Raw genomic sequence first — 17,512 nt, forward strand, 5'->3', positions numbered from 1 at the left:
TACATGTACTTTAATTTCAATCCACCCAATAGTTTTTGAGAAAATGGGTTTAAAAGATTTAGCTCTGGAAATGTGAAATTGTGCAAGTATATATTCATGTGTGTGAGTGAGGGTGTGGGAGTTGAATGTGTATGAGTGTATATTCCTTCACCCACCTTCATGATTCCTAGACTGACCTTTAGTCAGGATTATAGACTCTACCATCACACATACATGTACTTTAATTTCAATCCACCCAATAGTTTTTGAGAAAATGGGTTTAAAAGATTTAGCTCTGGAAATGTGAAATTGTGCAAGTATATATTCATGTGTGTGAGTGAGGGTGTGGGAGTTGAATGTGTATGAGTGCAGGGGCGGATTAGAGGGGGGGGGGGGGGGTTACAGGAGTTCCGGAAACACCCTCCCCCCGGGCTGTCAAAAAAAATGTAATACTAACTTTAAAAGAAATAATGAGTGGCTGCTGACACCAGTTGATCATGTTTAAAATCAAGGATAAGCCATAAATTGTTCATAAAATAGCTAAATCTCTTCAGCTTCTGGCCGGCTAAGCCCCCCAGACCCCCCAACGGGGCCTTGCCCTGGACCCCAGGTTGTAACCACCCCCCCCCCCCCCCCCCCCCCCTCTGGCTTAACTGCTCCGCCCCTGGAGTGTATATTCCTGTGAGTGTCTGTATGAGAGAGAGAGAGAGCGAGAGAAAAAACAATGAAAACAACATTCTTGTTACTGATTACAAATCATGATATGTATTTCTATGTGTGTATGAAATAGAATTAAAAAAAAAGAAGTGCAACAGTTGTCACTTTGTGTTGAATAAAGAATAGATCCAGAGGAGCGAATTACTGTGTGGTTGTGTTTACTTTGACACGTGCTTTCTGTACCTGCAACTTTTACCGTGACCGTGATTTGCCACTGGTGTTCGTGATCGTGAAAACAAAAATCAAGGTAACTGTGATCGTGAAAGCTAAAATTTCCCTTCCCGTGATCGTGATGATACCCCCCTTTGGGGCCCTCATAGACCGATTGAAAGGCTCAAATGTCAGATTCACATAGCCGCATGGCGGTCAGATGTCCTATCGTTTTGAACTGAGCGCTGTCATTGTCCGATAAGAACTTGATTCCTTCGGACAGCGTGATATTCGATATTTTCCGTTCAAGATACACTTTTTCAAAAAGCGACCGAGCACTCTCGGGTACAGGTGCGCTGAAGTTGTGCAGTGCTGATCTTGCGTTTTCGGGAATTCTGAACCGTTTGCGATATGAGCCGTTTGGGTACACCCGTCTGCAGCACGCTAAAGTTATGAGTACGGGAGACAACTCCAACTGACTATGTTGGGCGCAAAGTAAGAATCCGGGGCAGAGATGGAATAATCGGGATTTCCCGAAACCTCATTTGATTTCCAACAAAGCGCCGCATTTCCGGAAACGAGCTGCCTCGTTCTAGAAATGGCAACCCTTCGACTGGCACAAAAAAAGTATACCCTTTTCAGAGGTCATGAATAAGGTATATGAAAAAGCAAGGTCTTATACAGGGGAAGTCTTGAATTGGGGGGGGGGGGGGGTACACTGTGTAACAATTCTCTCAGTGACACTCAGCGCATGCAGCTAGCTAGTTGCTGCTGTCTCGATCTATTTTGAACACAATGATTTTTGTTTCTCAGAGTAGAGTGTTAGTTTGTTACAACAAGCTGAAATCATCTTTAATTTGAATCAACATTTTGCAACAATCAATCACATCAATATAGCGCACAGACTTGCACACTGATCACGTTTCAAGAGCCTAGATTACCATGCAGTGACAAGAGCCTAGGGACCTAATGCTGTCTCTGCAGCCCAGAGAGACTGTGTGAGTTTAATATATAATCAGTTAAGACTGAGTAAAAAAATTATTACAATCGATAGTTACCAGTGAAAAGTAATATCGGAACACTCTTGTTGTGTTTTTGTTGTTGTAAAATGTAAGATCTGAAACGTTAAAAATTACGTAAAATTGGTGCGTTTTGGTCGAGTTGAACTGTGTTGTTACAGCCCGCCGAAGTTGTAATTCGGTTGGTTTGGTGCGTTATACAATGCATCTGCTTTTTCAAGACTAAGCATTGATCATTTTAAAACACAAGGATCATCATAGGCCATCATTTTACATCGCATTCTAAGAAAGAGCAGAATTCTCACTATGCGCGCGGTACATTTCTAGAATCGCGTAGCGCAAAGTTGGAATTCCTACAATGGCGGCCATTGTTGGAATTCCAACAAAGCGCAGGTCATTTCCGGAAAAGCGCCGATGACGAGATGGGTCGCAACAACTATAAGTCTTGCGTCTGCTTTTGGTTTCAGTTTGAGACATTTTGACGAAGCGCATTGAATTATGCCACCGAAATAAAACTAAGGCCTGCCAAAGATCAACAAAAGCTGAAGATCTTTGGCTTTTCAACGGCATCCTGTGCTACGTTTGGGTCAATTACAGGCTAAAACATGCGCAGCTAATAGCTAGTGTCACCGCTGAAACTGACACAACCACGGAAAGTTAAGTTTTGTCTTTTGTACAGGACATGGTGTCGGCACAGCAGAAAATTCGATGGACAGTGTTTTGCACAAAATTATGATGTCCTATTGAAATTTCTGAAAGCGGTCAAATGTCCTATTGATTCTGAAGAGCTCAGGACATTTGTCCTATAGTGGGTGTGAATTTGTAACAACATCCCTGTACATAGAACACGACGTCGTATATATTTATTTATAGATATCATATGTGCATGTGATACTTACAGGTTTGATTTGATGCCTGGTGCTTTCTGTCTGCTCTTTTTTTCTACTGATTAATATGTTCGATTAAGTGGCATGCATGAACGTTTGCGTGTGTGTGTGTGTGTGTGTGCGCATGTGGGAGTGAGTAAATCCAATTTTGTACACAAATAAATGTATATATATGCTAATGATGTAAATTCGTTGCGTATCTTTCTTCCTGTACGTATGTGCTCTCTCTCTCTCTCTCTCTCTCTCTCTCTCTCTCTCCCTCTCTCTCCACAAAAGTTTATGAGGGTATTTGCGCGCGCGCGCGCGTCTGCCAGATGCTCCATATCTGTTTATCTGTGTTTGTTTGTGCTGGTCACAGTGATTGCTTCCACAAAACGAGCTTCGTTTGACACAATACATGTTCAATAGACTATAGCAGGCCGAAGCTGAGCCATCTTGATAACATAATGAAATGCCAACATGCCGCAGCTGCATATAGTTTATCCTTTTTGAAATGTTCATAACAGCTGCACACAAAGCTTTATATTAGACACTTAACAGCTGTCGGCGGGAGATTCAGGTACAAGGAGATTGATGGGATGGGGCTTAGTTGTGTGTGTGTGTGTATGTATGTGTGTGGAGGGGGAGGGGAGAGGAGGCAAAGAGTTGTGAACGAAATCTATCAAGCGAATCGAAGGCGAGACGATCCATAAACGGAGTTATTTTTAGTTTTCAATTTAAACAAAAATGGCACGGCAAGGAGGGTTTTGAGAAATGGGAGAACAATAAACATATCAGCTTGTCAGAGAGTGACTGCCGTGGTGGGTACTGGAAAAGGCGTATCGCTGGAAGTCGGGCGTATCTGTAATTTTACAGTGGTAAGGCAGCGGTGAGGTGTGGGCAACAGAACAGAATGACGTCAGGAAAAAAACCTCATTACTGGGCTATCATTGTCTATATGGTTGACAAAAAAGTGGTGTATTGTACAATTCCCTGCTCCACACACCTTTGCTTACCCCGCCCTTGCCTGTCTGACGAAGAGTGCTACTAGTGTTGGTCTCACACACACACACACACACACAGGCACACATACACATAGATACACACACAGGCACACATACACATAGATACACACACAGGCACACATACACATAGATACACACACACAGGCACACATACACACACACCCACACACACACACACACACACACACACATAGATACACACACACACACACACACACACACACACATAGATACACACACACACACACACACACACACACACATAGATACACACACACACACACACACACACACATAGATACACACACACGCACACACACACGCGTAAACACACACAAACACGAAGAAAAATAACCACAAACAAACAAACACATGTATACATGTATAAATGTATATTTATTTACAGAATGAGACTCAAAACTGCATATTCACCAAAAGTTACCCGACAAAAAACATGATTAAAAAAAGTCATATATATAGAGAGAGAGAGAGAGATACACTATTTCGGCGTTCAAAGAAGCGTTATGAAGAATCAGTTCATATAGTGTGAAAAATAAGCACAGATAATGATGAGATATTTCAACATGTTCACCTGACCTTGCTGGTGAAAAGCGTCAACAGAAAAACCTATTCTGGGTAACATAAATCATACGGTCACCATTACATGGGCAATAGCGCAAATATAGGTGTGTCCGGCTTTAACTGACGACGGGTTAGATTGTCACATGTGTCGCAACGCTTGAATGGACTTATTCAAAGTTGAAGCTAACAAACTGATGTTTCTTTAAATGGCTGAACACCAAATTTCCAATAATTCGCTTTAAACTGAGCAGAAGAGAGAGAAAGAGAGAGAGAGAGGGGGGGAAAGAGATAAGGTTATGTACAAAACACAAAGACACAGACTGATGTTTGTGTAAATGGCTGAACACCAACTTTTCATAACTGATCCGTTTTAAACTGAGCAGAAGAGAGAGAGAGAGAGAGAGGGAGAGAAAGTTATGTACAAAACACATAGTCACAAACTGATTATTTCTGGAATGGTTGAACTAAAACACTATATACATGCAAACATGTCTATAAATAATCCGTTGAACTGAGCATGGCAGAAAGAGAGAGAGACAGAGGGAGAGGGACAGACAGACAGAGATTGAGAGAGCGGGGAATATGAAAGTAAGTCGGTCAAGAAGACATCGATATAAATTGAATGTTTGCCTAATCGGAAAAATAGTCCGTCTCCATTGAAACACGTTATTTTTCTAGTTATTTTGCGAGACGTATATTTTTATGCCAACATTATCACTCGCAACGTGACTAATAACATGTGTCATTGTTGCAACGACTGAAGTTTAATTGTCCTCGTTCTAAATTGACGCTCTGTAGAAATGCCATCAGGCGGTGAAGCTGGGTCGCCGCGCCCTTACGGTATGTGTTCTGTAGGGACTCTTCTGAACTTCCTAAAAGTACATGCCAAACTCTTTGTCACTATCAATAATATGAATACAGTAAAACCGCCCAAAACAAACCCTCCAAATAAGGACGCCTCCCGTTTTCCGATCGATTTTCTTGGCAATGATTCCTCTCACACTAACGTCCGCATTGAGACACCTCCCGTTTCTGTACTTAAAAGGTCTTCCAGTTACGAGCGTTGCTCTTAAACTCTTCGTCAATAGGGGCGCTACAATCAGTTGAAAACTCTTCTCGTCCTATCAGTGATCGCGTATAGGCGTTTTTTAAATGGCATTACCTAAAAGACAGGCAACTGAACAAAACTCACAGATTGCACCCAATCCAGTACGACTGACTGGTTGATGATTTCGTTGCCGGTGTTTTGAAATAAAAACCGGCAAAACACGTGCCTTCAAATGCATTTCTTTTAAGTTCTTCGTCAAAACTACCATGGTAATGCAAATACCCGATAACTTTTCTCATCCCAAGCGATGATCCAAAATCTTCGGCAATATTAGTGATACGCTGAGAGGTCTCTTCCATGTTCAAGCCAAGCTATCATTACTGTCAAACACTTAACTACTTCGATACTGTTGATGTGAACAGTCAATAGTTGAAAACCCTCTTGAACCGAAACCTTTGTTTTCCTGGTGGTGGTGATGCAAGCAGTAGTTGACTATTCTTGTCCAAAGCGTGGCTCTCAAACTCTTCACCGATACTGGTGATGTCAATGGTTGGTGACACAGGACTGACGCGACCTGCTATAGCAAGATAGGTACAGAACCTACGCGTGGCTCTCAGATTTCTCGTCAATAGTGGTGATGTGAATGGTAGATATAGAGGGCACAGGAATGACGCGGTTTTATAACGCAAGACAGGTCCTGGTCCTGGCTATCAAACTCTTCGTCGACAGTGGTGATGTGCATGGTGATTAATACAAGAGTCACGCGACCTGCTGATGCAATAGAAGTCCTGGCCCAGACCTAAGCGAGGCTCTCAAACTCTTCGTCGATAGTGGAGATCATTGTGAATGGTTGATAAATGAGTGACGCGGCCTGCTCACGCAAGATAGGTTCCGAACCTAAGCTCTAAAACTGTTCGTCAATAGTGGCGATTCGAATTGTAGGGGACATGGTTGTGACGCGGCCTGCTGACCAAAGAGAGCTTCTAGTCTAGACCTAAGCTTGGCTCTCAAACACTTCGTCGATAGTGGAGGTGCGAATGGTGATTGATACATGAGTGACGCGGCCTGCTGTCGCAAGATAGGCTCAGAACCTAAGCGTGGCTCTCAAACTCCTCGTCAACAGTGGTGATGTGAAACTGAGATGAGTGACAGAGGTGTGTTACGCGACCTGCTGACGCAAGAGGGGTTCTGGACTGAAGCGTGGCTCTCATAGTGGTTAGATGTGTGGGTGACACAAGAGTGTCATGGCCTGCTGACGCAAGAGCTCGAGCTTCTAGTCTAAACTTAAGCGTGGCTCTCCAACTCTTCATCAATAGTGTGGATTTGAATTGTAGGGGACATGGGAGTGACGCGGCCGGCTGACGCAAGAGAGGACCTGGTGTCAATCCAGGCATCATACCCAGACTTCCGGACCCTACCTTTCTTCTGGTACCGGGAATTTCCTGAAACGGATTTCAGAATGATTATATATTTATAAAGAAGAACATCAACAACACATATTAAGATAAAGACACGTCACGGTCGTCTCTCTAAAATAATTCTACTTGAAAAGATTGTAAAACAGTTTTTGGAGTGTCACACATATATGTCTATGAAATTGTTCGTGGGTTTCAATTTCAAAATTCTATGAGCGGAGAGGGGTGGGGGACGGGGGACGGAAATTCATTCTTGCAAACTATAGCCTTTCCTGGTACCACGCATTTTTGACACAAATAATATTGTCGGACCACACAGCCTTTCCTCCCCTTTCTCTTCCTCCCCAACCCCCCCCCCCCCCCCCCCACACCCCCCTCCCCCCACACACAACACACAAACACAAACACAACACAATTCTACCTGGAGGAAGCTGAGTCCCGGTCGGAGCAGGACTGGAACACGGCGTCTCGAGGTCATCAAAGATGTCAAAGGGACTGTCAATACCGTCCCCCATGTACCCCTCCCCCTTGCCGCCCCTCGTGGCCTCAGCGATCACCGGCTTCTTGTCCTTCTCCTCGATCATCAGGATGCGGCTCTTGGCGCTGTGGAGGTCAGGTAAGTAAAGGTGAGGTGAGGTAAGGAGTCTGAGGTACTTTGAGGTAAAGGAAGGTAGGGTAGGATGAGGTAAGGAAAGGTGGGGTGAGGTAAAGGAAGGTGAGGTAGGGTGAAATAAGGTAAGGTAGGGTGAAATAAGGTGAGGTAAGGTAAGGTAGGGTGAGGTAAAGGAAGGTGAGGTAGGGTAAAATAAGGTGATGTAGGGTGAAATAAGGTGAGGTAGGGTGAAATAAGGTGAGGTAGGGTGAAATAAGGTGAGGTAAGGTAAGGTAGGGTGAGGTAAAGGAAGGTGGGGTAGGGTAAAATAAGGTGAGGTAGGGTGAAATAAGGTGAGGTAGGGTAAGGTGGGGTGAGGTAAAGGAAGGTGAGGTAGGGTAAAATAAGGTGAGGAAGGGTAAAATAAGGTGAGGTAAGGTAAGGTGGGGTGAGGTAAAAGAAGGTTAGGTAGGGTGAAATAAGGTGAGGTAGGGTGAAATAAGGTGAGGTAGGGTAAAATAAGGTGAGGTAGGGTAAAATAAGGTAAGGTGGGGTGAGGTAAAGGAAGGTGAGGTAGGGTAAAATAAGGTGAGGTAGGGTAAGGTGGGGTGAGGTAAAGGAAGGTGAGGTAGGGTAAAATAAGGTGAGGTAGGGTGAAATAAGGTGAGGTAAGGTAAGGTGTGGTGAGGTAAAGGAAGGTGAGGTAGGGTAAAATAAGGTGAACTAGGGTAAGGTGGGGTGAGGTAAAGGAAGGTGAGGTAGGGTAAAATAAAGTGAGGTAGGGTGAAATAAAGTGAGGTAAGGTAAGGTGGGGTGAGATAAAGGAAGGTGAGGTAGGGTAAGGTGGGGTGAGGTAAAGGAAGGTGAGGTAGGGTGAAATAAGGTGAGGTAGGGTAAAATAAGGTGAGGTAGGGTAAAATAAGGTGAGGTGGGGTGAGGTAAAGGAAGGTGAGGTAATGGAAGGTTGGGTGAGGTGAAGTTGGGTAAGGTGAGATGAGGTAAAGCAAGGTGGATGAGGTGAAGTAGGATAAGGTGGCGTTGGGTGAAGTGAGGGAGGGTAAAGTAAGGTGAGGTAAAAAAAAAAGGTAAGGAAGGGTGCAAAAAGGTGATTTAGGTTAAGGTGAGGTGAGGTAAAGGAAGATGAGGTGAGGTAGGGTACGGTGGCCTGGGGTGAAGTGGGGGAGAGGAAGGTGGGGTAATTAAGGTAGGGGCAGGTGAATTAAGGTGTAGTGAGATATGGTAGGGTAGGGTGAGATGGAGTAGGGTGAGATGGAATAGGGTGAGGTAGAGTAGGGTGAGGTAGAGTAAGGCGAGATGAGGTAGAGTGAGGTAGGGGAAGGTGAGGAAAGGTATGGTTAGGTGAGGTAAGGTGAGGAGAGGTAGATTGAGATAGGTTAGGGTGAGATGATGTGAGGTAATTGGGTAAGTGAGGTACGGTAAGGTAAGTTAAAGGTGAGGAGAGGTTTTGTGATTGGGTAAAGCGACTGAGGTGCAGTAAGATTAGCAAAGGTGAAGTTAGGTGAGAAGAGGTCAAGTGAGCTGAGGGTCACTGCGATGATTGACCTTCTGTCCCGCTACTCTATAATCAGGATGCGGGTTTTGGCATTGTTGATGCGCATGAAGGAAGATATCAAATGAAATAAAACATTGTGTGATTACACAAAACGTAAAAGGGCTGTGTGTGTGTGTGTGTGTGTGTGTGTGTGTGTGTGTGTGTGTGTGTGTGTGTGTGTGTGTGTGTGTGTGTGCGTGTGTGTGTATGTGTGTGTGTGTGTGTGTGTGTGTGTGCATGTGCGTGTGACGGTGTGTGTGTGTGTGTGTGTGTGAGTTTCTTTATTGTGTCTGTGTCTCTCCGTAAGTGTATTGATAAGACAATAAAGAGGTTAAAAAGACTTACTCCACGTCAAAGGGCGATTCGCTGAAAAAGAAAAGTTAAGTCGAAGGTTAAAGAGCATATCAATATACATATTTGTTCGTGAGTACACTACAACTTCACTTTTGTCTGCACATGCCAACACACACGCACACATGCAAATACACACGCGCATACAGTTTTGCATAGAAATAGTTTCTTCTTGTCATATTTCTTGTCAAGAGGCGAAAGCTGTCGGTTCTCAAAGTGTGTTTGCAATGTACTTGCGGTGCGCGCTGTGTGCGACAACCAGGAATATGATGCACACGTGCGCTGGCTCATTTGTCCTAGCATATAACCACGTCATGTCCGCGCTGGCTCATTTGTCCTAGCATATAACCACGTCATGTCCGCGCTGGCTCATTTGTCCTAGCATATAACCACGTCATGTCCGCGCTGGCTCATTTGTCCTAGCATATAACCACGTCATGTCCGCGCTGGCTCATTTGTCCTAGCATATAACCACGTCATGTCCGCGCTGGCTCATTTGTCATAGCATATAACCACGTCATGTCCCAAATAGACACTAGTTCTGGGGACAGAAAAACCAAGTTAGCATAGCGTAGCTCATTTGCTTTGAACGTCTTCACTTAGCCTACTCGGGCATGCTGATGAACGACCGATATAAATTGAAAGTGCAACTTCCTGTACCGATTTGCGGTTTAAATCGTACAGCGGTTTTGATGTGCTTGGTGTGTGTGTGTGTGTGTGTGTGTGTGTGTGTGTGTGTGTGTGTGTTTGTGTGTGTGCGTGCGTGCGTGCGTGCGTTCGTGCATGCGCGTGTGTGTGTCACGGTGTGTGTGTGTGTGTGTGTGTGTGTGTGTGTGTGTGTGTGTGTTTGTTTGTGATTAAAGAAACCCTTGTTGTGGGTTTAGTTTATATTATTATCTTATCTGAATAATGTATAAAGAGGGCCCCAAAGGGGGGGGGGGGGGGGTATCATCACGATCACGGGAAGGGAAATTTTAGCTTTCACGATCACAGTTACCTTGATTTTTGTTTTCACGATCACGAACACCAGTGGCAAATCACGGTCACGGTAAAAGTTGCATGTACAGAAAGCACGTGTCAAAGTAAACACAACCACACAGTAATTTGCTCCTCTGGATCTATTGTTTATTCAACACAAAGTGAGAACTGTTGCACTTTCTTGTTATTATTTTTTTAATTCTCTTTCATACACACATAGAAATACATATCATGATTTGTAATCAGTAACAAGAATGTTGTTTTCATTGTTCTCTCTCTCTCTCTCTCTCTCTCTCTCTCTCTCTCTCTCTCTCTCTCTCTCTCTCTCTCTCTCTCTCTCTCTCTCTCTCTCTCTCTCTCTCTCTCTCTCTCTCTCTCTCCACTCATACACATTCAACTCCCACACCCTCACTCACACACATATTATACTTGCACAATTTCACATTTCCAGAGCTAAATCTTGTAAATCTATTTTCTCAAAAACTATTGGGTGGATTGAAATTAAAGTACATGTATGTGTGATGGGTTCTTTATTTTCAACTTTGCCATACAATTTTAGGTACACAATCGCCTGGTTTCATGGCCTTGAAAAACAAACAGGAATGCTACAGGCCAAAAATGGTTTTACCCGAAAGAAGCTCGCAGTGCCAGCGGCGAAGCCACAAGCCTGAGCCTGCGAAGCAGGCGAGCCAACTAGGGGGGTCCGGGGGCATGCCCCCCCGATTTTTTTTCTTCAAAAAACGGTTAAAATCTGTGCAATCTGGTGCATTCTGGGCATCATTTTCAGGGCTGTAATAGTGTTGTGATCTTGTTAAAAATCCCATTTTAGCCTCCCCCCACCACCATTCAACACACCTCCAAACTGGTGAAAACAACACTGAGCGAGTTTTCGCGAGGAACAGGGTTGAGCTACGGTAGGGTCACTGCGCATGTCTGGTTTTTTTCTTCGCGGAAACGCTGTTGGGTTGTGTCCAGTCGCGTCCCTTGCAACAAGATGGCGACAAGCGCGTTACGGATTTACTGTTGTGGAGAGTTGATGGACGACGATGATGAACAAGCAGTACTGTTTTATTGTTGATGTGAATGTAATGCCAAAACATCGAACTATCGATTCGAACGTCAATGAAGAAGTGAGCGTGAAAATCGAGCGCAAAACAGCCGGGTAAAAGTTCAGGGCGCTAAAGTACATTTGAGCCGAAATCGCACCCAAACTCCTGTTGACCTCATTTCTTCCCAAAATAAACATCACTGCTAAAATAAAATGCATTAAAACCAAGACAGTATCCAACCCAGTATCCTTATTTTTTGAAAGGCTAAGTGATTTACAACAAATGTCTTCTCACAATCCGTAACTTTGTCAAAAAATATTTGCAGAAGTTTCTCACCTCGCCTTGGCAGCCATCTTGGAACTGGAGAGACCCTACGCAGGAAGCAAGGTTGAAAGTTGGTTAACCGGTGACGTCACTCCAGTCGTACCGGACCGAGTTTTTGCGACCTCCGGTTCGACTCGAGTCACCTTAGTTGACGCTAAAACTCGCTCACTACTGTGCGCTGGCTTCATTCAGACCGGCGCCCGGTCGCGTTGCGCGATATTCACACGGATCGTTTTTGCGGAAATTTTTCAACTTCACCGGAATAAATTTGACTTTACCGGATTTTGAAAACGGCTTTATCAAATTTCCGGCAATTACCGGAAAAGTAGCATGCCTGAAAAAATCCCCAACGAACATGACTTTGATCGTCTTTGACATGAGGATCAAGTGACCCAAACTGGCACGTCTCCCCACCATTGTTTCTGAATTTAACCCATTGTTGATATTAAAGTTTACAGGCGCTAAAATAAATCCAAGCTTAATGCAAAGAAGCGACAATTAGAATCTATGCCAAGCGTGTCCACGTTGCTGAGATGAAAAAACACATTTCTAGTTTCGGTTTTGGCTACACGCAGACTCGATCTCGAGCCAGTCGAGGTCACACTGAGCGAGTGACAGCCGGACGTGGCAATGTCGACAATGTCAATGATCTCACTCAAAGTCAAACTCAAAGATCTTGAACAAATTTCAAGATCTTTGCCTACATTCAGAACAGTCATAGAGCAACATAGATCAACATACCTTGATATTTCGTCTTCGGAAAGACCGACCCGTAGAAGGAAGGCATTCTCGCCGCCTGCTTTGGTCTGGCTTGAATCCACAAAATATAACAGAAGTTCGACGACAGTACCGCTGCACGCCATTTTTGATCTTCGAATTCGAATTTGACTGAATGCACTCAAAACTTTTGCACGAAGCCCTTCCATTGGATGAAGTTTGGCAGACTTTTGCTATTTGCCTTCTGATTGGATCTCTGTCAAAATCATATTTCTGAATGTGTTGTTGCTTCCCTTCAATCGGGATTGGCTCCTTGACGAATAGAGGATCATAGAGTGATACAGCTGTGAAAAATGTACGTTGAAAATAAAATGCTTTGCAATAATGCCCATCACGATCACGAAAACAAATGACGATCACGATCACGAGACTTGATTTTTTTGTCATCACGGATCACGGGCAAAGTCCCATCACGATCACAGAAATGGAAATTTCGGCAATCACGGTCACAGAAAGGTCAAAAAACGCCAATCACGATCACGATTTTAAACCCTTTGGGGCCCTCTATAAAAACAGACCATGTCAGTTTCGTTGTTAGCACATCATGCCACATGTCATCAGTTGACAGGCCGAAACAATCTGATAGGGACGGTGAATTTTCCTGTTAGTTGAGCAGTTTCCTTTTTCGTAAATGTATGCGTAAACGTCACTTCTTTACATTAAAGGAATGCACAATTGCAAACACACACATTGCTGGTGTCCTGGCATTAGATATATGTGAATTGTTGGTCAAGACAGAGGGACTGCAGAAGCGTTCCTTTCTTGGGAGGTACGTGTTCTCTCGTCGACGGGACCTCACAACGCAGGTATCACTGTACTAATGGAGGTCTCCCTATTGACGTCATCACTTCGTGCGCACCGGGGTTTGGAGGGCAAGAAGCCACCGCGCCGCTTAGCGAAAACATGGAAGCGTGGTGCCGATCGCGAAGTTACGCTGCGGCGATTCCGTATTTGCGTCGACGATTTGGCTAAATTTCATTCAAGATGGTGAATACTTGTTGCATAATCGGTTGCACAAGCCGAAGCAACAAGGAAAATGCTCTTGCATTTCTCAGAATTCCGAAAGTCGACGCTGGAGGAAGACACCGAGATTTACTGGAGAAAAGAAGGAGAGCGTGGCTGAAAAAAATCAACAGGAAAAACATCACCGACAAGACTGTGAAGACGTGGACTCGTGTTTGCTCCAAACATTTCCACAGTGGTAAGCATCATTTTTTTGTTTATTTTGTTGTTTTTGTTGTTTGTTTTCAAATGAAAGTAATGGGTTCGTTTTTATTTGTGATGCCTCTCCGCTCTTCTCTACTTCTCCTTCTCGATTTGAGTTAAGGCCAAAAAAAAATAGGTGTGGTTACGGTAACATAGCCAAAAAAAATTAGGGTAGGTAGGTAGGCAATCACTTTTTTTTTTTAAACTTTTTTTTCTAATGTGTACAAATTAAACCTACTTGACAGGGAAATAAGTGTGCGACACGGGCGCTTTCGCTTTCATTGCGTTTTTTGCACTCGTTTTTTTTTTTTTTTGTGTGACAAATGTAATAAAAAGTTATAGGATCGGCCCCTAAAAATAGGGTAGGTCGGGTTACCGTAACCACACCTATTTTTTTTAGGCCTAAGCACTTGACCTGACTCTTGCTTCAGATTAATTGTCACTGTCCGAAATGCATAACTCATTTAAGGGAATTGAAGAAAGTGAAAGAAAGTGAATTTTGGAGTTGGTAACTGAGAAGTTTTTTTTTTGTTTTTTTTGGTGGTTTTTTTAAACACGAGGACAAATATTCAGTAAATTCTTGTTATTTTCCAGGTAAACCTGCGGATCTGACTGATGATGCCATAGCTTTTTGACTCCAAGTGTGTGCCTTAATCAGTGCTGGTTAGCATGTCTGTACAGTTTATGCTTTTTTTTTTTTATTGAAGCATGTGATTTTAGTAAGAACTAATAAATACATTGTTGTTGCAGTAACGTTTTTGTTCTTAAGACTTTTTTTTTAAGCTTGCGTGTGTCTTATCTGAGACATTTCTTAATTGTGAAGAATCTGGTGAGTGATTGTCAGAATGAGTGTGTATCTGTGTAATGGCTCCTTTGTTTAGTCAACAAAGTTAATATGTTGAGCCCAGCTGTCCTAAACGGAAAAATATGTGTCTGGTTTGTCTCAAAACAGTAACGTTTCACAAAATTGAACAAAACTGTTGAAAACACACCTACTGGAGCTAACAAAGGCAGAGATTAGGTACAAATCAAAAGTAATGTGTTAAATATCACACTCACACCAGCTTCACATTCTCAGTGACAGATCGGTAAAAATTAAAATACATATAATGTGTTCAACGCTTTATTTAACTGAACTGTCATTGTCAACATATATATAAAAATTAAAAACAAAAAACACGTAACACTGAATTCAGGGAAATTTTTAGTTACTGTCTTCAGCAGCACTAAAGTAAAAAGAAATAGAAAAAATAAAAAAGAAGAACAAAAAACACACACACACATTACACATTTACAGGTTCACAATAAATGTTCTAAGGTAATATCAAAGTAAGCACTAAAGCAGACACCAGACTTGATCCCAAAAAGGAAAAAAGAATCGCTTCTCCAAACATAAACATACAAAGTTAGAAATACCATTTCTCGAATAACAATGAAATGAAAACTCACACACACTGAAGCAGAAATAATAGGTAATCTAAAACTAAAGAGCTTCACACATAAACATACAAAGTTAGAAATAGAACTACAAGTTCTTGAATAATAACAAAATGAAAACTCATGCACACACACTGAAGCAGAAATTATATGTAATCTGAAACTAAAGAGCTTCGGTCAATTTCTCCAAGTATCGCACTTTAGCAACGTCACTCAATGATGTAATGTACTTCTCTTTTGGCTGGTCGACCGTTTTTGTTCCTGATTTTGACATTATTCAATTAAAACACTCCCGAATCATCGAGCGGCGCACTGACGCTACTAGCCGTTCCGCTTCTTGCCCTCCAACCCATTTCTGCGTATCACGTGACACCGCTCCGAAGTACGCAAAAGGGAGACCTCCATAGGCGCAAGTAAGACTGGCGAGGGAATAATGTGCCTAGTAGTACAACTGTTCCGTCCCACGCGCTCTAGGACTTTCCGGGGGAGGTATGGCGGTGGCGGTGGGGGTGGGGGTGGGTTGCGGTGTGCGGTTGAGCGTGTTTTCGTTAGGGGTGGAGGGGGTTTGATAGGGGAGATATATTGTGAGTAACTGCCACGTAACTGCGAGCCATGTGATGCCGCCCGTTGCATCATGTGTCTGTAATATATCACACACGCATCATTCGCTCGGCTTCCTGACGAGTGAGCGAATACTGAATTTCATTAAGATAAGTTTTGTGTGATATTTGTTTGTCTGTTCACTTAAAAGACCGTCACGTTGGGTATATATATATACGTGACTGTAACGTAATTTTGTCAATAACAACGTTCCAACAACTTACCTTTCTTGTTTTTTGATTAGGAAATATGAGCTTCAGTCGGATGACCTTTTTTTTTTGGGGGGGGGGGGGGGGGAGGTCCTCATTCCAAGGGATGTGGTTTCAGAGACCGTATACTATATGACACCGTCTGTGTTCTCTACAGTCACGCTCAGGTCGTTTGTCCACGCCAGTCAGCCAAGCACCATAATACATTTCTGTGCTGTCATTCTCGAGGAGAATTGCGAACTTTCGTATGGCGGGAAAAGGGCAACGCCCAATGCCGAAAACGCCCAGCTCACCACAGCAATCAGTCTAGGTGTTGAATTGATTTAGCAAACTGACAGAGGTGCCAGTGATGAAGTTAATTCAGGAAATGATTCCCTCTCCGCTCAGGCAACAACGAGGATGTCGATTGTTGGTAAGTGTCCAAGTCCCTGAAGTGGAAGGATGCTCGTAATTCATTATAAACCCTGGACCTACCGATGGTGGTTACGCCACGGTTTCCACGAGAAGGAATGCATCTTGTATATTCTTTCAAGCAGCAACAACAACAACAACAACAACAACAACGACGACGGCGACAACAACGACGACAACAACAACGACGACGACTACAACAACATCAACAACGACGACGACAATAACAACTCCAACAACAACAACAATAATAACAATAATAACAACAATAATAACAATAATAACAACAATAATAACAACAACAACAACAACAACAACAAAAACAACAACAACAACAACAATAACAACAACAACAACACGAAGCGATGAATCAAATCAAATTCAATGGGTAAAAACATGTATTTATTTGTAAACCTGTTTGATGTTGATTATCCACCTGGTAAATCTCTCCTCCTCTTTATGCTTTTCCCCTCCTTCTCCTTTCGTTCTTTTTCTCTGTCTTGATTTCTTTATTTCTTTTCCCAGTTATCTGTTCATATATTTCTTTTGAAAAGTTTGACTTACAGGCATCATTTTAAGAATCTTAATTCGGATTAATTGAAACTTTGTTTATTCTTTTGCATAATCATTATAAAAGAAGCAAGACCAGGTAACTTTGGTTTTGAATTTGAACTATGTTTATTCGTGAGCAGAACCATTATAAAAGAAAAAATCCCAGGTAACTTTGGTTAAATTTTAACTGTGTTTATGCGTTTGCATAATCATTTTAAAGAAACACGACTCCCAGGTAACTTTGATTGAATCTAACCTGTGTTTATTCGTGTGCATAACCATTATAAAATAAACAATCATAGTTAACTTTGGTTGAATTTAAACTGTGTTTATTCGTTTCCACAATCAGTATAAAAGAAAATATCATAAGTAGATAAAAGAAAACAACAATAAGTGCTGTCTAGCTGTCCAGGACCATTGACTTTTGAGATGAGTGATCTGAGGTCCACATCTGTGTAAGCAAGGCCATCCATCACAAGGCACATGGCCACCACGAGACAGCCCCTGACAGGTGTGTTCTTCATCAAGACATGTCGCCTGGCTCAGAGGATAGCCAGTGTTAAATCGTCACCAGAACGCTCTCGTCAGCCTCAGTGGCCGTTGACGGTAAGTGCGTGTGATATGTATGCTTGTGTATGTCCAGTTGAGCGTTAAACTGAGAGAAGAATAAAAT

General features: G+C 42.9%; 1 protein-coding gene across 1 annotated transcript; it reads right to left on the bottom strand.

Annotated features, from left to right (window-relative positions):
* Positions 1-4,013: 4,013 nt before the first annotated feature.
* On the bottom strand, positions 4,014-7,408 carry LOC138982318 (uncharacterized). The gene is made up of 2 exons (XM_070355580.1): positions 7,223-7,408; positions 4,014-6,828 (listed from the first exon to the last, which is right to left on the bottom strand). Exons 1-2 carry the CDS (start codon positions 7,383-7,385, stop codon positions 6,671-6,673), a joined length of 321 nt encoding a protein of 106 aa, XP_070211681.1. The 5' UTR covers positions 7,386-7,408; the 3' UTR covers positions 4,014-6,670.
* Positions 7,409-17,512: the final 10,104 nt, after the last annotated feature.

The sequence above is a fragment of the Littorina saxatilis genome, linkage group LG12 (assembly GCF_037325665.1).
Source record: "Littorina saxatilis isolate snail1 linkage group LG12, US_GU_Lsax_2.0, whole genome shotgun sequence".
Classification (NCBI taxonomy): domain Eukaryota; kingdom Metazoa; phylum Mollusca; class Gastropoda; order Littorinimorpha; family Littorinidae; genus Littorina; species Littorina saxatilis.